General features: G+C 43.7%; 1 protein-coding gene across 5 annotated transcripts in view; it reads left to right on the top strand.

The window, feature by feature from the left end:
* LOC105683841 (A disintegrin and metalloproteinase with thrombospondin motifs 7) overlaps positions 1–16813 on the top strand; it is a 31544-nt gene extending 14731 nt beyond the window's left edge. For 3 of the 5 annotated variants that reach the window (XM_012396761.3, XM_048653355.1, XM_048653354.1), the window contains 14 exons: positions 9066–9315; positions 10917–11236; positions 11596–11870; positions 11992–12138; positions 12235–12385; positions 12469–12558; positions 12672–12987; positions 13069–13196; positions 13298–13545; positions 13629–13746; positions 14287–14552; positions 14662–15173; positions 15334–15507; positions 15682–16813. In XM_012396761.3, coding sequence (XP_012252184.2) covers positions 9066–9315; positions 10917–11236; positions 11596–11870; positions 11992–12138; positions 12235–12385; positions 12469–12558; positions 12672–12987; positions 13069–13196; positions 13298–13545; positions 13629–13746; positions 14287–14552; positions 14662–15173; positions 15334–15507; positions 15682–15830 — 3144 coding nt within the window. In that variant the 3' untranslated portion in view covers positions 15831–16813. Of the gene's footprint in view, positions 1–9065; positions 9338–10916; positions 11237–11595; positions 11871–11991; positions 12139–12234; positions 12386–12468; positions 12559–12671; positions 12988–13068; positions 13197–13297; positions 13546–13628; positions 13747–14286; positions 14553–14661; positions 15174–15333; positions 15508–15681 lie in introns of all 5 variants that reach the window. The other 2 variants (XM_048653353.1, XM_048653356.1) reach the window with 2 other exon arrangements.
* Positions 16814–17437: the final 624 nt, after the last annotated feature.

Raw genomic sequence — 17437 nt, 5'->3', positions numbered from 1 at the left:
TTCCCTTCTTCGCACATGAAAGCTGCACGCTCGATATCGGGCTGAATATACGACGTCGCATCTGCTGCTGCATCTCGAAGACACGTTTTATTGGACTAGACTAGGTCAGTTGAGACACGCGAGGACCTCACGCGGCGTTCAATGTTATCGGCCTACGATCAAGGATGCGTCTCTTGAACGAGTCTATTAATTCTCGGAATGATCACGACGCGGATACCCGGCGTCAGCTTGATTGTCGGAAAACAGCGGATAGCTATAGAAGAACGTCGTCGATCTCGAGATTGTGGAACATTTTCTAACGCCGCTGCTACTGCTGCCGTTTTGTAGAGACCTTCGAGTTTCAACGTGGCAACGCATCAAGTAAAATGATTACTGGGAATAGATACGGATCTTATATAGTTTACTTCGCAACCGTATTAACATCAGACGTTCGGATTTCACGGATGTAATGTGGAGGCCGTAAAAATACGTGTATACACGTATATTTCCTACTTGAAACTCGTGCTAATAATCAAAATAAGTTCACGAGCGAATAACAACTCAACGAATTTAATGCCGGTATTAACGATCTTCAAATTTCAATCAAATATTCCAAATTCTGCGCCGAAAATTTTTTTTCCCCATCCAATCCAGCGTTTGATATTTTCAATGTTTTCAAATCCTCTGAAATTTGGGATTGCAAAACGGTGCAATTTCATTAAACTCCCGCACCATATCTTGCCAATTTTTTTTTTGAATATTCTGTCCCGTTGCACCCGATTTGAAAAAAAGAAAGCTTGAAACTGCAGCGAATTGACTCATCCCGTTTTCATCGTATTGCCATTCGCTTGATTGGATTACTCGGGAGTTGATAGGCGTTTGCATACACGGATGATCCGGCCGAGAACGTATGGGTGTACAAACACCACATATGTAGTCCTGCGTAGATGCATCGATTAATCAAGAGAGACGAATTGAATTATATATCATCCGAAGCGTGGCGAATGAGGGGATAGAACAGTTGCATCATAAGATATGAGTCCTCCTTATGAATATCGAATTGAATACCACCAAGTAAAATTTTAACATCAATGGCAAAATTCTACGTTCGGGTTTAACAAAGTGTAGAATATTTTCTGACAAAATTATCGTACCGTACGGTCAAACCATATACCGGCACAAACAATTCACCAATTATTAACAAACTATACAACGTAATTACATCCGAACAATTTCGTTAGTTATTACGTTATACTGCGTAACCACGGGTGTAACACGATCGTGCTAAAATTTAACCGTCCATGACGATTTTTAGCAAAATTTTTCCACAAAATATCATCCCTGCGATAATCAGTTCAATATGGACAGAAAATTTGCAATTCTTCCGACAGACGACAAAATGTCGAATATTTTCTTTCGTCTGAATTGAAGTCACGTGATCGAAATTTTTGAACTTTACGTGATCGAGCGGTAGGTACTTGCATTATGATACGAGTATGAGTTTTAGAAACTCTTCGAAAGCTCTCAGAGAAGTATTACCTATATGCGTACAGAAACAGGTTTACAGGACGGCATAAGTCAAGACGAGATAGATGTATACAGTTAGCATATAATTATGTATAATTATTAATCAGTATAGGCCAGACGGAGGGCCAATTAACGGTCACACGAGAACGTCATCCAAGTGATTTTCGAGCAACCGGTATTCTCCTTAGCGCGGTAGACAGATACGCGATATAATAAGGGTAAACGTCGGGGCTTACGCGTTTCAATCAATATTTTTTTCTGTTGTGCGAACATCAAAAAAAATCACACCATTCACCGCTATAGTCGCTCAATTACGTTGACGCGGTTCTCATCGAATTGGTTAATTAAAAGTTATTAGCAATTTTATTTTTCTCCGTGAAAATCCGTTGATCATTTTTAATCGACTCAATCCACCCGATGTCATCGAAATAAATATGCGCGTCATCCGATCGATCCGCAGGTCTGGAAACTTTTTTCAAAAAGATCGTCAACATATTTCCATGAATCACGAGACATCAACGTCCTGCGCACGTGCAGGTGCTAATCCCGAAGTTGTAAATTACTTTATTACCGAAAGGAAAACAAAAAAAAAAAAAAAATAGTTAAAAAATTGACAAACTCACCTGTTTCGACTTACAACTGGTCGATAAATAACGCTAACAAATATACGACACCGAAAGCTGTACCAGCTGACTAACTTGGCGGAGAAAAAATTATAAATAAAAAAACTCAATACATCGGAGATCGTAGGATGAAAAAAAAAAATCCGATGAAAGACTTCTCGCGCGAACAAAAAAAAAAAAGGAAAAGAAAAAGAAAAAAGAAAATGTCGTCGATGTGGTTGTACACGCCGAAAACACAATCGAACGAGAGAATAATAATCGTTTAAAACGATCCAGGACGTCGAACGGCGTACGTACGTACGTTGGAATTCAAAGGCGTTCGGAAGGTATGGAGTCTAATTGTTGCCCTGTTGATCGTAAATTTTCTTCGTAGTCCGTGTTCCCGTCTAATCGTTACCGATAAAATTAATTTATAGACTCGGCCTTCTCGCTGTGGGACATGCACGAGCGCTTGTGACACGATTAACAGCGACTCGAGTACATCGATAACCGTTCAAATATTATAACCACTTTGCCGTAATGCACATCTACATACAAGAGCAAAAAAGTAACGTATCTGGCGAAATACGGCGAAGGTACGTCGAGCGTATTTTTCTCTCTCTTTTTTTCACGCCGTTCTTCTTACGCTCGGAATTCGGGACGATCGAAACTCGATCGGAAAATCGCGAGGGGAATTATCTTGGCGAATTCGTTGGAACGGCAACGGGTAGCGGCGTAGCATATTATGCACCGCCCACGAGGGAAGTACAAACGACCATTCTAATGGTGGCATAAATCACCCGCCCAGCAGGAAACATTTATCATCATCGAATTCGTGACTTATAGGTCTAAGCGCATTTCGGCCGGTGGGCCCAAATCTATCTATTAGTGATACCTGCGGGCGATCTCACAATCAATAAAGTTACTCGAACGTTCGTCAGATGCGATAAACAATTTCATATTATCCGAGTGAACCCCGCTTGGAAATTATCGCTTCCTACGACTTCCGACAACGTCAAATCAAATTTTTTCCTCGCTGAATGAAAGAGAGCAGAATTCCGACTGGAAAGTGATCGATGAGAAAATTGAATCTATAAAACTCCCCTGCGCCAGTTATTTATTTGAATTTTTTCTATGTACGATTTTTTAAATTATTTCTGGAATTGTTTATACGGAAGTTTCAGGTGAATACAAGTTTTCCATACGAAAGGAGTAAAGAGTCGGGATCCGGTATAACCGCTGTTAGGTATACAACCGCTATCCCTGAATCTCGTAGAATTAATTGAACGATGTTGTGTATACGAAATACAATCGTGGGACGAGGAGTTGAATCGCTTCTGGAATCTTCTACAGCGCGTACAGTCACCTATAGGTATCCGAAAGACCCCTGAGACCCCCGATGAAACCCTCGCACCGTGTCGGAGCTAGTCGTGATATCGCGTGTCTTGATTTAATGAGTTTATCGGTGTAAGGAAGCTTATATTAAGTCCGTATATTGGCACCCTAGATTCCTACGTGCCGGTATACACACGCGTTGGAACAGCTGACGTTGCGTTCATCGGAGTGCAGAATCCTGTTCACTCAATAAACGCATCGCTCAAATATGACAGGTCGAAGGTTCACCGACTCCTGATTCCCACATAGAACGTGACACCATTATATGGGTGTGTCGCGAACGTCGCGGCCACACTTCCGAACAAATTAAAGGCGAACGGGCTGCTCGCGTCTCTGATTACGAAAAGGAATATAACGAGTCGGAGAAATCCTACGATCGCGTACAATCGTCTCTGAAAATAATGATAAAAAAAACGGCCGGGGTCCGATCTTTTGATTTTTGGGACAGACGTCGTTTACGTGCATTTTACCCACAACGCATACATTATCCGCTTCGATCATATTTCACCGAATGCGATATGCTTCGTTATCTGTATTTATATTTATACCCATTTCTTGCCACATCTATAGTTATAAAACTTACCACGAAACTGACGTACCCTAACGTTTGCCGACGCCTTGGGCTCGCATACGCGTACCTTGTACCACCACCATTGCTGCTGCTGCTGCTGTTGCTGCTGCCGCTGAGCGCAATGCATTTCTTAAGAGATTTATGATATGGCCGCGTACCGGTGAGCGCGGGCGACTTTATGTTTTATCGAAAATTATTTTTTAAATGGTACTTTTGACGCTGGTTATTTATTGTCTTCCGGTATAATATACCCGCTCACTTTTCATGCCTCCAGACGGCTGGCAATACTTCTATCACATTAATGCGGTACGTACGTACATACCTGTGCGTAAGCGTGTACGCGCCGCCGATAGAAGACCTTTTTAGAAAAGACATCTAAGACTCGTGTGAAGTCGGCTTTATGTCCCATTAGCTGCAGATAGGGCACGTCAAAATGGATATAGATTGGGATAAAAATCAGCATCGGATGTTCGGAGCGTGGAATGCGATATCGAAGCAGCGCTGTGGTTTTTGAGCTCCGATGTTTTGGAAGCGTAGTGTAATGTCACTAGACCCGTTCGAGTCGTTAAAATATATAACTTTGAACGTTCATTAGCATATTCGGAGTAACTCAATTCATCGCGGCGTTAATCGGACTATGAAGATGTAGAAGAGCAACAGTTCATATTTCCTACGTCGTAAATCGCTACTTGATTATCGTTACCGATCACTTCCTACCTCGGCGAGCGTAATTAATCGAAGTGGCGATTTTGAAAAAAAGAACAGATTTTCTCCGGAGATATTCATACGTGCACGCATACAGATATATATATTTTTCTGCTCTTTAGTTTCTTTGCTGTATCTTCGTAGAAATCTGTGAGGTGTACGCGCGTATAGATTCTTCTAACTAAAATTCCTGCCGATCTACCCTCCAGCCGTCGGGCTATTAATACGAAATGAAGATCTAGTTTTTGGGTCTCCCTATTAGCCCAGCCAATTAACCAGTCCTGATTCCAGACCTTGATTGGGCTACATCGCCCTGAATTATGATCCACTGTATATCGTACCCTTGGGAACTTTCTTTATGACTTTCGACGTTTACCGAGACCGAACGTCTGAATAATTATCCGTTTGGAAATAACCCATTGAAGGTAATACGTTGATCGGTCTGTTGATTGAAAACTTGAAAGACGGGACGAATTTGTTGGCCGATTGTTTGTAAATCGAATGAAGGTAGATTCCGTGCGCCGCGACGTGGTCGACGATGACGAAAAGTTGATTGATTCGAAATCTTAATCCACCGGTATTCCGATCGATCCAAAACGATGCAAGCTATGCAGTGTTCGAACATAAGAAATGATCCGAGATATTGATAAATCGTTTATTAGAGGAACAGATCGATGTAAACCATCGGTTGATCGATTTTGATTGAAAAGCTACCTCATACGAAACATTGATTGATCGATCATTTGTCGAAGCGAACAACTTGGAACATCGTTTGAACATCAATCGACAAACCATTAACATCTCAAAACTAATGAGAAAAAATTGAGCCGATCAACGAATGAAAAATTGACTTTAATCGTCGCAATTTGATCGTGACATTGTCCTTGAAAATTAACATTTTCTGCCGTGAATACTCATTTTTTTCTCGGAGCAAAAAAAAATTTTTATCATTCCATTGGCCTTCGGATTTGGTCGTCACGGCGTACTCGGCATTATCAGATCGTACGGAATCATGTCAATCGTATGCGGCCCGTAAGTCGAATGAGGTAGGTGTACACGATCAATCATCAAGCCCTCCGCGTCCTGCACGCTGCCGCTGCCCTGGTCAGTCTTTACACCTTTTGATCAATGAATACGTGTTTCCTAATTGTAAGTCGGGAGCACGTATGAATGTATAAAACGTTCACGTGCCGCTTACAATCAGATTTGTCACACGTGCGGTGACTTCATCTGTATACCTACCGAGCTACGTAATTGCGTAATTTTGCTACACCGTACTCGAAAATTATTTCGCTATAAAATCGTTCAACTTTATACAGGTGTGGGTAGGTAATTAAGTTTCAGAAGCGTCCCATACCTGCGGAATGGTATGCAGCTCGGATGAACCAAAAGATAACTTTCAATTTTGTCTGAAAATAATTGCGCTCGAAAGAGTATCCACTTCGTAAATGTTTGCGGATAATTAACTGACGCGGGGTAAGAAACTTGGCAGTAAGAAAATTGACAGAATTACTAAACCGCGTAAAGTGTCTTTTCAGGATTCTCTGTACGGTGAAAAAAAAGGAGTAGCTCAATTTTCAAGTCTCGATTTTATTCGTATTCCCTTTTCTGATCGAGCTTTATCGTTGCAAAGGGTATTTTACCCAACATGTAAAATCTATTGGAGCATCTACGTGTTTCCGGTGATTGTTCGACGATGTCAGGTGATCAAAGGTAAATTGGTCAAAATGATTCGTCAGAGTTGAAACGGGATCATCGAAGGAGCCGGAGCCCCGTCTGACGAAAATCCCACCTCGATGATATTGTATTCATTACGTCCAATTATTTCAATCACCTAGCGTACAGTGATTAAAGTGAATATTTCATCTCGCTGCTGCTGCAAGCTAACCGGTAATAATGAAATTGATTATGTTCGCAATTAACTTTTCAATTAAATCTCCCGCTATAGGCTTTACCTTGACGGCTTGATTGGCTTTTACAACGCGTAAAGCTCCGTAGGTTCGATTTTTTTTTTTTTTTTTTTTCACTTTGTATAAAAACCTTCGAAAATTCCACGCATTTCTGCAATCACCCCCTCGCGCGATCCTCTTATTTTCAACGTACGCTACACGTACGTACCCTCCGCCGTTTGAAATTATTTTTTTTTTTTTTTTTTTCTCTTCTCGAAGTCTCTCACCGCAACCTCGAACTCGTTCGCAGCGTGGATTGCGATATACTCATTACCCTTCGTACCCGTGAAATCGATGATTACGATCACCTAATTTTTTTTACCATACGAAAATTTCTTCACGCTCGTTTTTCAGGGGGTGTATGTTAATACGTGTGAAATATTAGATAATTCATGAAGTACACCTACCACAAAATTATCACGTGCGTACTTCGGCTGTAACACGTTAATACGGTAACCCACACACACGTTAACATGGGCGTGAACCCGGTGCAACTAAAACCGCCCATCCCACACCTAATAAACTGCTGCAGCATAACGATTCGTAATAATAATTCATACAACGTACCCAGTGAGAATAATTATCGAACTAATTTATCGTTGTAAGAAAAGTTCTCGCGATTCAAACAAGATTTCTATGGATCCTCCGTTCGCTTTGCTGCGGTGCATATATAGGTGTATATCTATATATATGTATAACTGGGCATCATGCTATATCTGTCATGTAGGTGGCCAATCGAACCGATATTATATGCGTGTTCAATTCGCCAAGGATATGCCAACATGATGCATGGACATTGGGTGTAATGAAGCGTAATGTATCTTGAGTAGCAATAAAAGTGGAATTGAAATCCCGTCGTAGGTAGCTCATGTAGCCTGTTGTATTCTGTTTTTATCTCTTTCTCTTTATTTATATTTATTTATACGTCATTTTCTGCTTTTTGTTTATCTCTTTTTCCCATCGCGCGTTCGCACCGACAAACGAAGCAATCGCATCGATACAGAATTTATACTTAATCGATTCAAATCGTTACCGAGTCATGTTATCTATTCTAATGAATCAATTCTAATGAAGCCGTGAGCTTTTTTTTTTTTTTGCTCAAGCTCTCGTATCTTCTGAATATAATCGTGCAGCCTACAGTGCCGATCGCTTTGTGTTAAGAGTAACGTAGGTGAGAACTTTGGCACAAAGATTTCAATTATTCCACCGCAAATGTCACCTCTGTCCTCGTTTCAGGCTTTGGTGAAATGAAAAGATGCTTTTTTCAGTCGTTGCAAAGATTTTCGGATTCGTGGACAATGTTCAGTTCGCAACAGGGATTGCCTCGCGTAGAAAGAAATTATTCCGTATACAGTCGATCAAAGGGCGTCACGTTTGCTCGCGTCCGAAAACGAACGAGTAAAGTCCGAGGGCCCCGTGTCGAGCTGAGTCAGGCCCCTTTTTACTCATGAGGCCCCAGCCCTAGGTCCTCCTTATTTCTTTCTCCTTCTTCTCCTCGTTCCTCTCGGACTCGACGCCTGTAACGGCCTCAGCTTTGTGATGCCTGGCGCCGAGACTTTTCACGGTTGATACCAAGACGGTCGAGGAGGCTGGAACGACGACTCCGGTAACACGGCTAGATCGTTCGGCATCGGTCGAAATAGCGAGCACACAAGCTCATGAGAGATATTTTTATCCCATTGTTCCCCGAACGATACAAACGATACGCGATGGTGAAAACCCCCTCCGGGACGGCGCGACGTCTAGCCATCGATTATAACCACGTGTTCACCGTACCGAATCGACTCTGAGAACCCGCGCAAGCTCTTTCGCTCACATCGAAGATCCTTCCTCGGGTAATTTGTCAGCTAAGAAATTAGCCTGCTCGAATTAGGGACTCGATTCTTCCCACAGACCGTACGACCCCTCGAGCTGCCCGCTACTTCGCTGCGTTCGCCGTAAGCTTTTTTTTTTCACCCACCTCCGAAAAGCTGGACTCCGCCGGTCTTCCACTGTCGAGGGTGCGGGAAATCCCTTCGGAATGAAAATGGGCAGAACAAAAAAAAAAAGAAGAAAATTCGTACGATAAATTTGGGGATCGACGGTGACTCCGGCGGGGTGAATACGATGCGAATAGAGCTATCTCGGGATAAAAAAAAGGAATATTGCAGCGTATCTGCACACGGGTGTATCGCGTGTACGGGATATACGTACATGTGTATTTCGCGTGCGTATATAAAGGTAATTCTATACGAGTTGGCATCCACTCTGCGAGACTCTCGCGTATGATCCCCACGTCCGCAAACGCGTTTGCGACACGGAGCGTAACAAGAGACTGACCCGGGTGTTGTGTTTCAGGCTGGCGTGCTCCGAGGGGAAAACGGGGAGTTCTGGATGGAACCAGTCGCCGCAATGTCCGAAGATCGAGTCAACGACGGTACGGCAAGAGAAACGGCCCACGCGACGAAGACGGAGGCCCCGGGTCGCCCGCACCTCGTATTCCGACGTTCTACGCCCACCCCTGCCTCCTCAGGGGTCGGCGCCAACGCCGGCCGCAGGCGGAGGAAGAAAAGAAAGAAGAAACACGAAAAAAACTGCGGCACCCGTGGTGAGATCTAATAGACGCCTCGGTAATTGGTCCCTCATTCCCCCCCCCCCCCTTTTGCTGCTCCCGAAGCTACCGGCTCCTACAGGTCTGTCATTTCTCTTCTCTTCTCTTCTCTTCTCTCATCTTCCTCTTTTCTCTTCTTTCTTCGCACCGCCGCACACCGACTTCGTATCAACGCACCCAGTTCTTTGTTTACGACCCGACTTACAGCCCACCCGTTCCCTCGCTGTATCGGCATGCCACGGGCCACATCTCGTCAGTCGATAATAATCACGCATGCACCGCATCCTCGGGACGGCAGAAGTTCAAAGACATCTCTCATTCTACCGGTATTATTAACAACATGCACCGTATGTAGCGGAAACACACGCTTCGGAAAAAAAAAAAATAAATAAATAAATAAATGCCCAGGTCTATTACACAACGAATATTTAGGTGGAATCAGATCGCTCGTTCGATTTCCCCATGGACAGAAATCACCTGAAAATAAAGGAGCGAAAAATAATTCGGGTTCGAGTTACGCTGTGGGTTTTTTTTATTGAACTGCATCGGAACAATCGCTACCTAGGAACCGAGTCTGTCTGGTAGCATGACCGAGAATGAGTATCAATTGCACCTTTTCAGACGTCGAAATCATGACTGGCTGGTTCGGTTTATTTACCGGCAAATTAGAACAGAGTGCCGAAATTTATCGGTAACCAATGCGCCGTGAAATATAAGGCCGGAGTTTTTTTTTTTTTTTCTCTCTTTCATTTGGTTTGATACTTGCGGGCAGAGAAAATCAGGCAATCAAAAGTGAAATTTCAAGCCACGCGCGGATTTGATCGGTGCGATAAATCATCGAGGAGTGAAACTAGTAATGATCAAGTTTGATCATGTAACATGACAAAGGACTACATATATTTCAGTTCTCGAGGACTGTGAGCTACGACCTACGTAGAGATACGCTAGCGAGATTGCGTTGATTATGTAGCTTGGAAAAAGCTCGAGTCAAAGTGACTGATACGATCGTTACCCAATGACGAGGGATGATTTTTGATTTATGGGATCGACGAATATTTTTTTTCCAACAAAGATAGCGCGATCGGGGGAAGTAATCCCTGTGGACTTCCATTCAATGAAAAATGAACTGACATTTACTGAAATTTTTATGGGGTGTTCGTTTCTCGTATTTCAATAATGATAACCGATAACTCAAATTTCTCATCCGCTTCAATTATTATCGCAAAATTAACAAAAAAAAAAAAAATAAAACCGGCCATTATCGAACTCCATAGAGCTTCAATCTGCTGGGATTGAGAGTCGGACACTGGTGTGAAAATTCGAGTCCATACGTATCTGTCGTTCAAGTGATACCTTCTTGAGCGTTAATTCAATGAGACTCTTTCAGCTCTTTTAGACGGTCAAACTTGGCCAGCTCAGAATTTGCATATTAATAGCAGTAATCGTAAAAGAGTGGAAGGTTTTCAACGCGATTCTGAGACAAACTTGAGGAAAACACGTGATCAAAGTTTCAACTCGTCGCCATTGATAAGTTACAAAAAATTGTAGAACTAAAAATTGCCGCTCAGTATCGAAGTTCGTGTCCTTCATTTCGACAGAACCAAGGCGACTGACGGAGACCCGGTTGGAATGGCAGACGCAGACTGGCCTAGTTCAAGTTCAAGGTCGAGGTCGTCGGAAGCACCACCCCTTAAAAAAATGGCATCGTTTCAAGCGATCCGTTAGTCGAGCCCGACACGTTGAAGCATTAGTGGTCGCGGATACTTCAATGATGGCTTTTCATCAGGACGGAGACGTCGAAACGTATTTGCTGACCATTATGAACATGGTTTCGGCGCTCTATTTGGATCCTACTATCGGAAATTTTATCAACGTCGTCGTTGTCAGGATTATACTCATGGAAGAAGATGACGGAGCGGTAAGAAACAATTTTCTGATTCCCTATGACTCGAGAAAACATTCAAGAACAGAACTCGTTTCGAATCGGATAGGAAATATTTCTGTTGACGATCTTGTCGGGTAAAGTCTTCCGACTTGATAGTTTTGACTCGTTAATTGACTCGGCTGCGTGGCAAGTGGAACAAATGCTCGTAAATCATCGGCAAGTTAATTGCGGTGATAAAACATCACAAATATTGCAGGTATCACATTCACAGTGTGATTATACGGAAGCCATTCAAATCGCAGTGTAGGCGATACGACGTGACTATCTGTCAGTCTTTAGCATATCAGTAAATTACAATTCTCTCTTTTTTCTTCGATTCGGAAATCGTACAGCAGGGACTGAACGTCAGCGTGAATGCGGATACGACACTTTACGATTTTTGCAAATGGCAACAAAAATTAAACCCCGGCGACGACTCGCATCCGAATCATCACGACGTGGCGATACTGGTGACGAGGGAAGACATTTGCTCGAGAGCCGAGACACCTTGTAGCACATTGGGGGTTGCTCACGTAGCCGGCATGTGCCAACCGGACAGAAGCTGCAGCGTTAACGAAGACAATGGAATCACACTAGCGCATACCATCACCCATGAATTAGGACACAAGTGAGTTGACTGCTTTATCTCGACATTTCGGCCCGAAACAGGCTCCTCTTGGAATAGGCTCGAAGAGCCTCGTTGCCGCAAACTGACCAGCGATTGAAGCGAGTCCCAATTTTGTTTCCAGTTTCGGGATGTACCATGACACGGAAAAAATCGGATGCAGTAAACGAGACGGAGATACTTTGCACGTCATGACACCGACATTCGAGGTAGACACCGTAGGCGTTGCCTGGTCGCGGTGTTCTCGACGGGACATTACGAACTTTTTGGAGTAAGACATACGTATCATGATAAATTGACCTAGTGACCTTTAGAACTTCGCGTTCGCGAACGATCAGCCGTGACTCAATTCTTAATGAAATCTCAGTCAAGGAAAGGGAGAGTGTCTCGAAGATGAGCCAGCGGACAATGACTACGCGTATCCGGATCTTCCGCCGGGCGCGATGTACAACGCCGAACATCAGTGCAGACTTCAATTCGGTGTTAGGGAAGCGGCCGTCTGTTCGCCGCTGCAAGAGGTTGGTCAGTCGGAATTCACAAGACGAGATAATTCGTAAGCGAAAAAAAAAATAATTCCGTCTTCTGTTCCGTCGGCTTTCAGATCTGTTCGAAACTATGGTGCGTCGTCGATGGCGCCTGTACTTCGATGCTTCACCCCGCTGCGCCAGGAACCCACTGCGGCAAGCACATGGTAGATATTCTTCGTTTGATTCATTTTTCATCAATTTTTATCTGTAATTTCTAGAAATGTAATCTGGAGGTTCTTCGGATAAATCGATCGATAATGAGATCTTGAACTTCCAGTGGTGTCAAAATCAGGAGTGCGTTCCAATCGTGGATACGCCGAACGCGATCGATGGTGAATGGGGAGAGTGGGGAGACTGGGGTCCTTGTTCTAGAACCTGTGGGGCAGGGGTCTCTATCATTGAGAGAAAGTGCGATCATCCGGAGCCCGCACACGGTGGTAAATTCTGCGTTGGCGAGAGACGCCGCTATAAAATTTGCAACACTGACCCCTGTCCCGATGGATCGCCCAGCTTCAGAAGCGCACAGTGTACCTCCTACAACGGCAAACCTTACAAGGAAAAGAACTACACCTGGTTACCGTACTTTGATCAAAGTCAGTTTATGCTATTGAATTTTATTTCAGGATCATGACCAATTTTTCCATTTCTATAAGCAGTAACTCTATCATGTTCAGGTGAACCGTGTAAGCTCTATTGTACGGACACCGATGAAAGCGTTATTGTTCCGTGGGGTGAATCGGCACTCGATGGAACGCCGTGTAACGTTGGCACTCGAGACATGTGCATCGCCGGCATTTGCAAGGTAACATTGACCACGAATCAAAAAACGAATAGACAAAATCGAGGATGCATCTCTGAAGAATCCTTTTATCCGAAAACTATAATTTCCATAAAAAATATTAGAAGGTCGGATGCGACTGGGCGGTGGATTCCGGTGCTACCGAAGATCGTTGCGGCGTATGTCATGGCGATGGGACTCAGTGTCTGACAACGACCGGTCAGTACGATAAAAACGAAGGTCCCGGGTACAACGAAGTCGTCGTAATCCCGGCGGGTTCGAGAAACATAAAACTCGAAGAGATCGGAAACAACAGAAATTACATCGGCATAGGTGTACCGAAGTCCGACAAGTATTTTTTGAATGGAAAACGGTGTGTGTTGATATTAAAGCGTTGGAACTTCGAGTTCCGAATTTTATAGATTAATTTTCTGATGCTCAAGTTCTGTTGCATAGGCAGATCACCCTAGCCGGAGAGTACGAAGTTGCGGGGACACCGGCACTGTACGAACGTGACCGGGAACGCGAGAAGGTCAGAATTCCCGGACCGATCAAGGAAGACATCGTCGTATACGTAAGTTTTGTTTAGAATGTTGAATGCGAATGAAGGATTTCTCTCATTGTTCCGACCCCCTTTACCGATATTATTTTCAGTTAGCAGCAACGCCAGTTTTGATTGCGGGTCGACAGATTAGATCGCGTAATTTAGGGGTTCAGATATAATTACGGTAGATTATCCTCGGAATCGTTGCGGATTAAACTTCGGACTATCAGATAAAGATCAACTCGGAAATATAATCTCGTTATGAGTTCTATATCGTTACGAGTATCCATAGGTACGTGCATGGACAGTGATGAGGTCTTTTGCATAATGGCCGCGAGGACGGATTCGAAGTTCTGGTGGCGGTCGTTAGTTTTCTGTTTGCGAAAACTTGACGTAATTGAAAAAAAAAAGACGTAGCTAGGCTTTTATTTCAGGAGTCTTCCATCCACATGCGGACGTAGTTCGGGCTCATGCACAGTCGAAAATTCAGCTTTCCACCCTCCACCTCCTTCCATTTCTCCGTTTTCCATTCTGCTTCTCTCTCCCAATAACATAGTCCTATTATTTTAGTTGATTTGCAGAGGTCATTACCGCAACTTTGGCCTACGCTACGAATACACGGTTTCAAAAGCTGCCGAACCAGATCGAGCACCCGAATATTCTTGGGTATTTTCCGACTGGACGCTATGCACCGTTACCTGCGGCGGCGGTATGCAGATGTCGAACGCGTATTGTCACGAGAGTAAGAGTGGCGCCGTTGAAGAACATTTTTGCAACGGAACGAATAAACCCGATCCCGTTTCAAGGGAGTGTAATCAAAAACCGTGCCCCGCCAGGTAAAACTGAATTCAATGGATCCCAGCGACTTACGAATGGTCGATTCCACGTTATACTGTCGTCTCCCCATTCTCGCCACCGGATTTTAAGCTCCGCTTTGATATTTAGGTGGTGGTTCGGCCCCTGGCAAATGTGCGGAGTAACGTGCGGGGTAGGATTGCGCAAGAGATCGGTGATGTGCGTCTCTTCCGGCGAAGGTAACGAGAGTTCGGATTTGGCTCTACCCGACCGTGACTGTAACGGTGAAATACGTCCCGAAGAACTTGGTCCATGTCCCGATCTGCCAGCGTGCGAATCGACCTCGGCGATTCCGCTGATAGTTTATACGGGCAACAAAGAAAACGCGTTCTACAATGTGACCTCGAACGAGAACTACGGTATAACAGTGATAAGCAGTCTGACCACAGAGAAACCTGAGATATTAGAGTTCGACAACGTCGTCGACGGTAACAAGGACAATTCTATGTACGACACCATGGCACAGTGGACTGTGTCGGACTGGAGTGCCTGCTGGCACGGGAAACGTACGCGTGAAGTATCCTGTTCAACATCGAAGGATTGCGACCCTCTAGCGAAGCCGGTTTCGGCAGAGGATTGTCGCGTTGGAAAATGGGTCACTGGTAAGGGGAGCATAATATCCTTGAAATTAGCCAAGCCTGGCTAACTTCTGACTAAATTGCCACTTCCTTTCATTCGGTCCAAATATCAACCATGATGATGCGGTAGGACGTGAACTGACAGTGATTCGGGTTAGTCATACTGGTAAAATTTGAATTTCAGGAAGGTGGAAATCCTGCAACGCTACGTGCTTATCTAAAACTGGCGTTAAACGTCGCAATGTTGAATGCCGTGACCGAATAACAAACTCCTCGGCCAAGGATTGCAATCCATCCAGACGTCCGCCGGACACCAGACGCTGCAATGTGAAAAAACTATGCGACATACCCTTGCATAGTGAGTAATAAAATAATTATTCGCTCTTATTTCCCCATGTAAAATCCGTCTGAAATAAGCTTCGTAGCTTCGGAGCTTTTCCAATGAATCAGAAGTCGGAGATAATTTCAATTACAGATTTTGAGTGATGCGGTCGATCGTATTTTTATGATTTTGTTTTTGATCCAATTATAGATTGTAAGGACACCCCCGACCCAACGACTTGTGACAAATACAGTTACATGTGCAACGTATCTACAGTACTCAGAGGAGCATGCTGTGCAACTTGTTCGCGTACGCGAAGACACGTACGCCATAATCGGCGTCATTTGTTACGAGAATAATCCGGAAGGAGTTAAAAAACGCCAGAGTTGAACTACCAGTGTTTCTATATCGCTCATCTCACTCTCTGAAAAAAAAAGAGAAAAAAAGACAACCTTCCGTCCTATTCCGAGAGACGAGCTGCTTATCCATACGTGAAAACGGAACCAATCGATCGACGCGTTTCGGTCCCGTAGTCGAATTTTTTACAGTTTCACTTAATGATAGATATAACGAATGAATGAATGAATGATAGTTGAGTGATGTGCGGTTGTCTTTCGGAGTCATCGCATGTATTTCTTCGAACCTTCGGATCGCCATTCGACCAATAATAATGATTGCAACTCGTTTGAAAATCACAGCAACTTAACAAATCGCCGATCGTTGAACAAACCTGTTCGCTCATATTGAGGTAGGTTGTATCAATGACTACAATTGAACAGTTCGTGATCAACCGGAATATTACCAAGTATCGATAAAAGAGGAACGTGAAGTCAGCTTGGGACCGTTTCTCAGGCCCAAAATTCTCATTCTCTTGGACTAACATCTTGTGTGTCGAATATGAAATGAAGAAAAAAAAATCCCTGGCATTTCGAAAATTTTCTGAAGGCTACGAACACTAACGTGACCTTCTGTGATATAATGGTGGAATTTGAATCTCGCGAGAATTCTTCGCGCTCCATCTGAAAATGAGCATTGGTCGGGGAATGGGTAGGGAATCTTCTTGATTTTTGCGAGTTGCTTTCGGGTTGACCGAAACTTTAGTTAGTCGGACAATTAACAGCGGTGCATAAAGCGGGAATCGAACGTTTCACGCGTCTCGGGGAGAACGAAACTTCTCGTCTAACAATAAACCTGACCGACGCAAATTGACCGTGTAAAAATCAATTGATCACGGTCGGTGTGGCGCCACTATTCGACGTCTCGAAAAACGTCACCGGGTACCAATCGATGCAAACATGCGTCGTTTGTTGATGTTTTTTTTTTTTTTTTTTTTTCTTTTATTCACTCGAATCGATTATGCAATATGTTTTGAAAACGTGAGCCAAACTATTCGGACACGTGCGCTCTGCGCAGTTATATTATTCTGCTGAGACACCATTGTGATCGCTGTAACTGTGGGACAGTCAAAAATTATCAAAAATTTTCATGAAATTTTCCCCGTACAGTTTCGCGAGCTGCCTTTCGCTTCAAATTTTTCTCGAATACGTAACAAATGAAAAACCTAAGATCGAACGAATGTAGTGCTACCTACGGACATCCCACAAAATTTAGTAGGTGTCATTGTCCGATTTTTCGAAGATCGCAGTCGTCGGTGTAACCTTGTATTCGTTCGTCTTGTACGCGTAATGTGAAAGTACTATATTTTGCCTCTGTACTTGGAAACATGGAACGGCGTGCAAATGAAATCAGCAACTGCAAGGATCACCGATCCGCGTTCTACGTGTCGTAAAGTCGACTGAAAAAATTTTTCGTGAACTAGCAATAAGTTATTTGCATCCCATGGTTGATCGGTTGCCAATTAAAACCGCTTCGTCGAGTCGGATGATTTATTTATTTGTCACGGTTTTTTTTTTCTTTTTTTTTTTTTTTCTTTCAACCGTACAGGAGGCATCGAGCGGGTAATACG

Source organism: Athalia rosae, chromosome 3 (assembly GCF_917208135.1).
Source record: "Athalia rosae chromosome 3, iyAthRosa1.1, whole genome shotgun sequence".
Classification (NCBI taxonomy): Eukaryota; Metazoa; Arthropoda; class Insecta; order Hymenoptera; family Athaliidae; genus Athalia; species Athalia rosae.
This window is presented reverse-complemented; position numbering and strand designations above follow the sequence as displayed.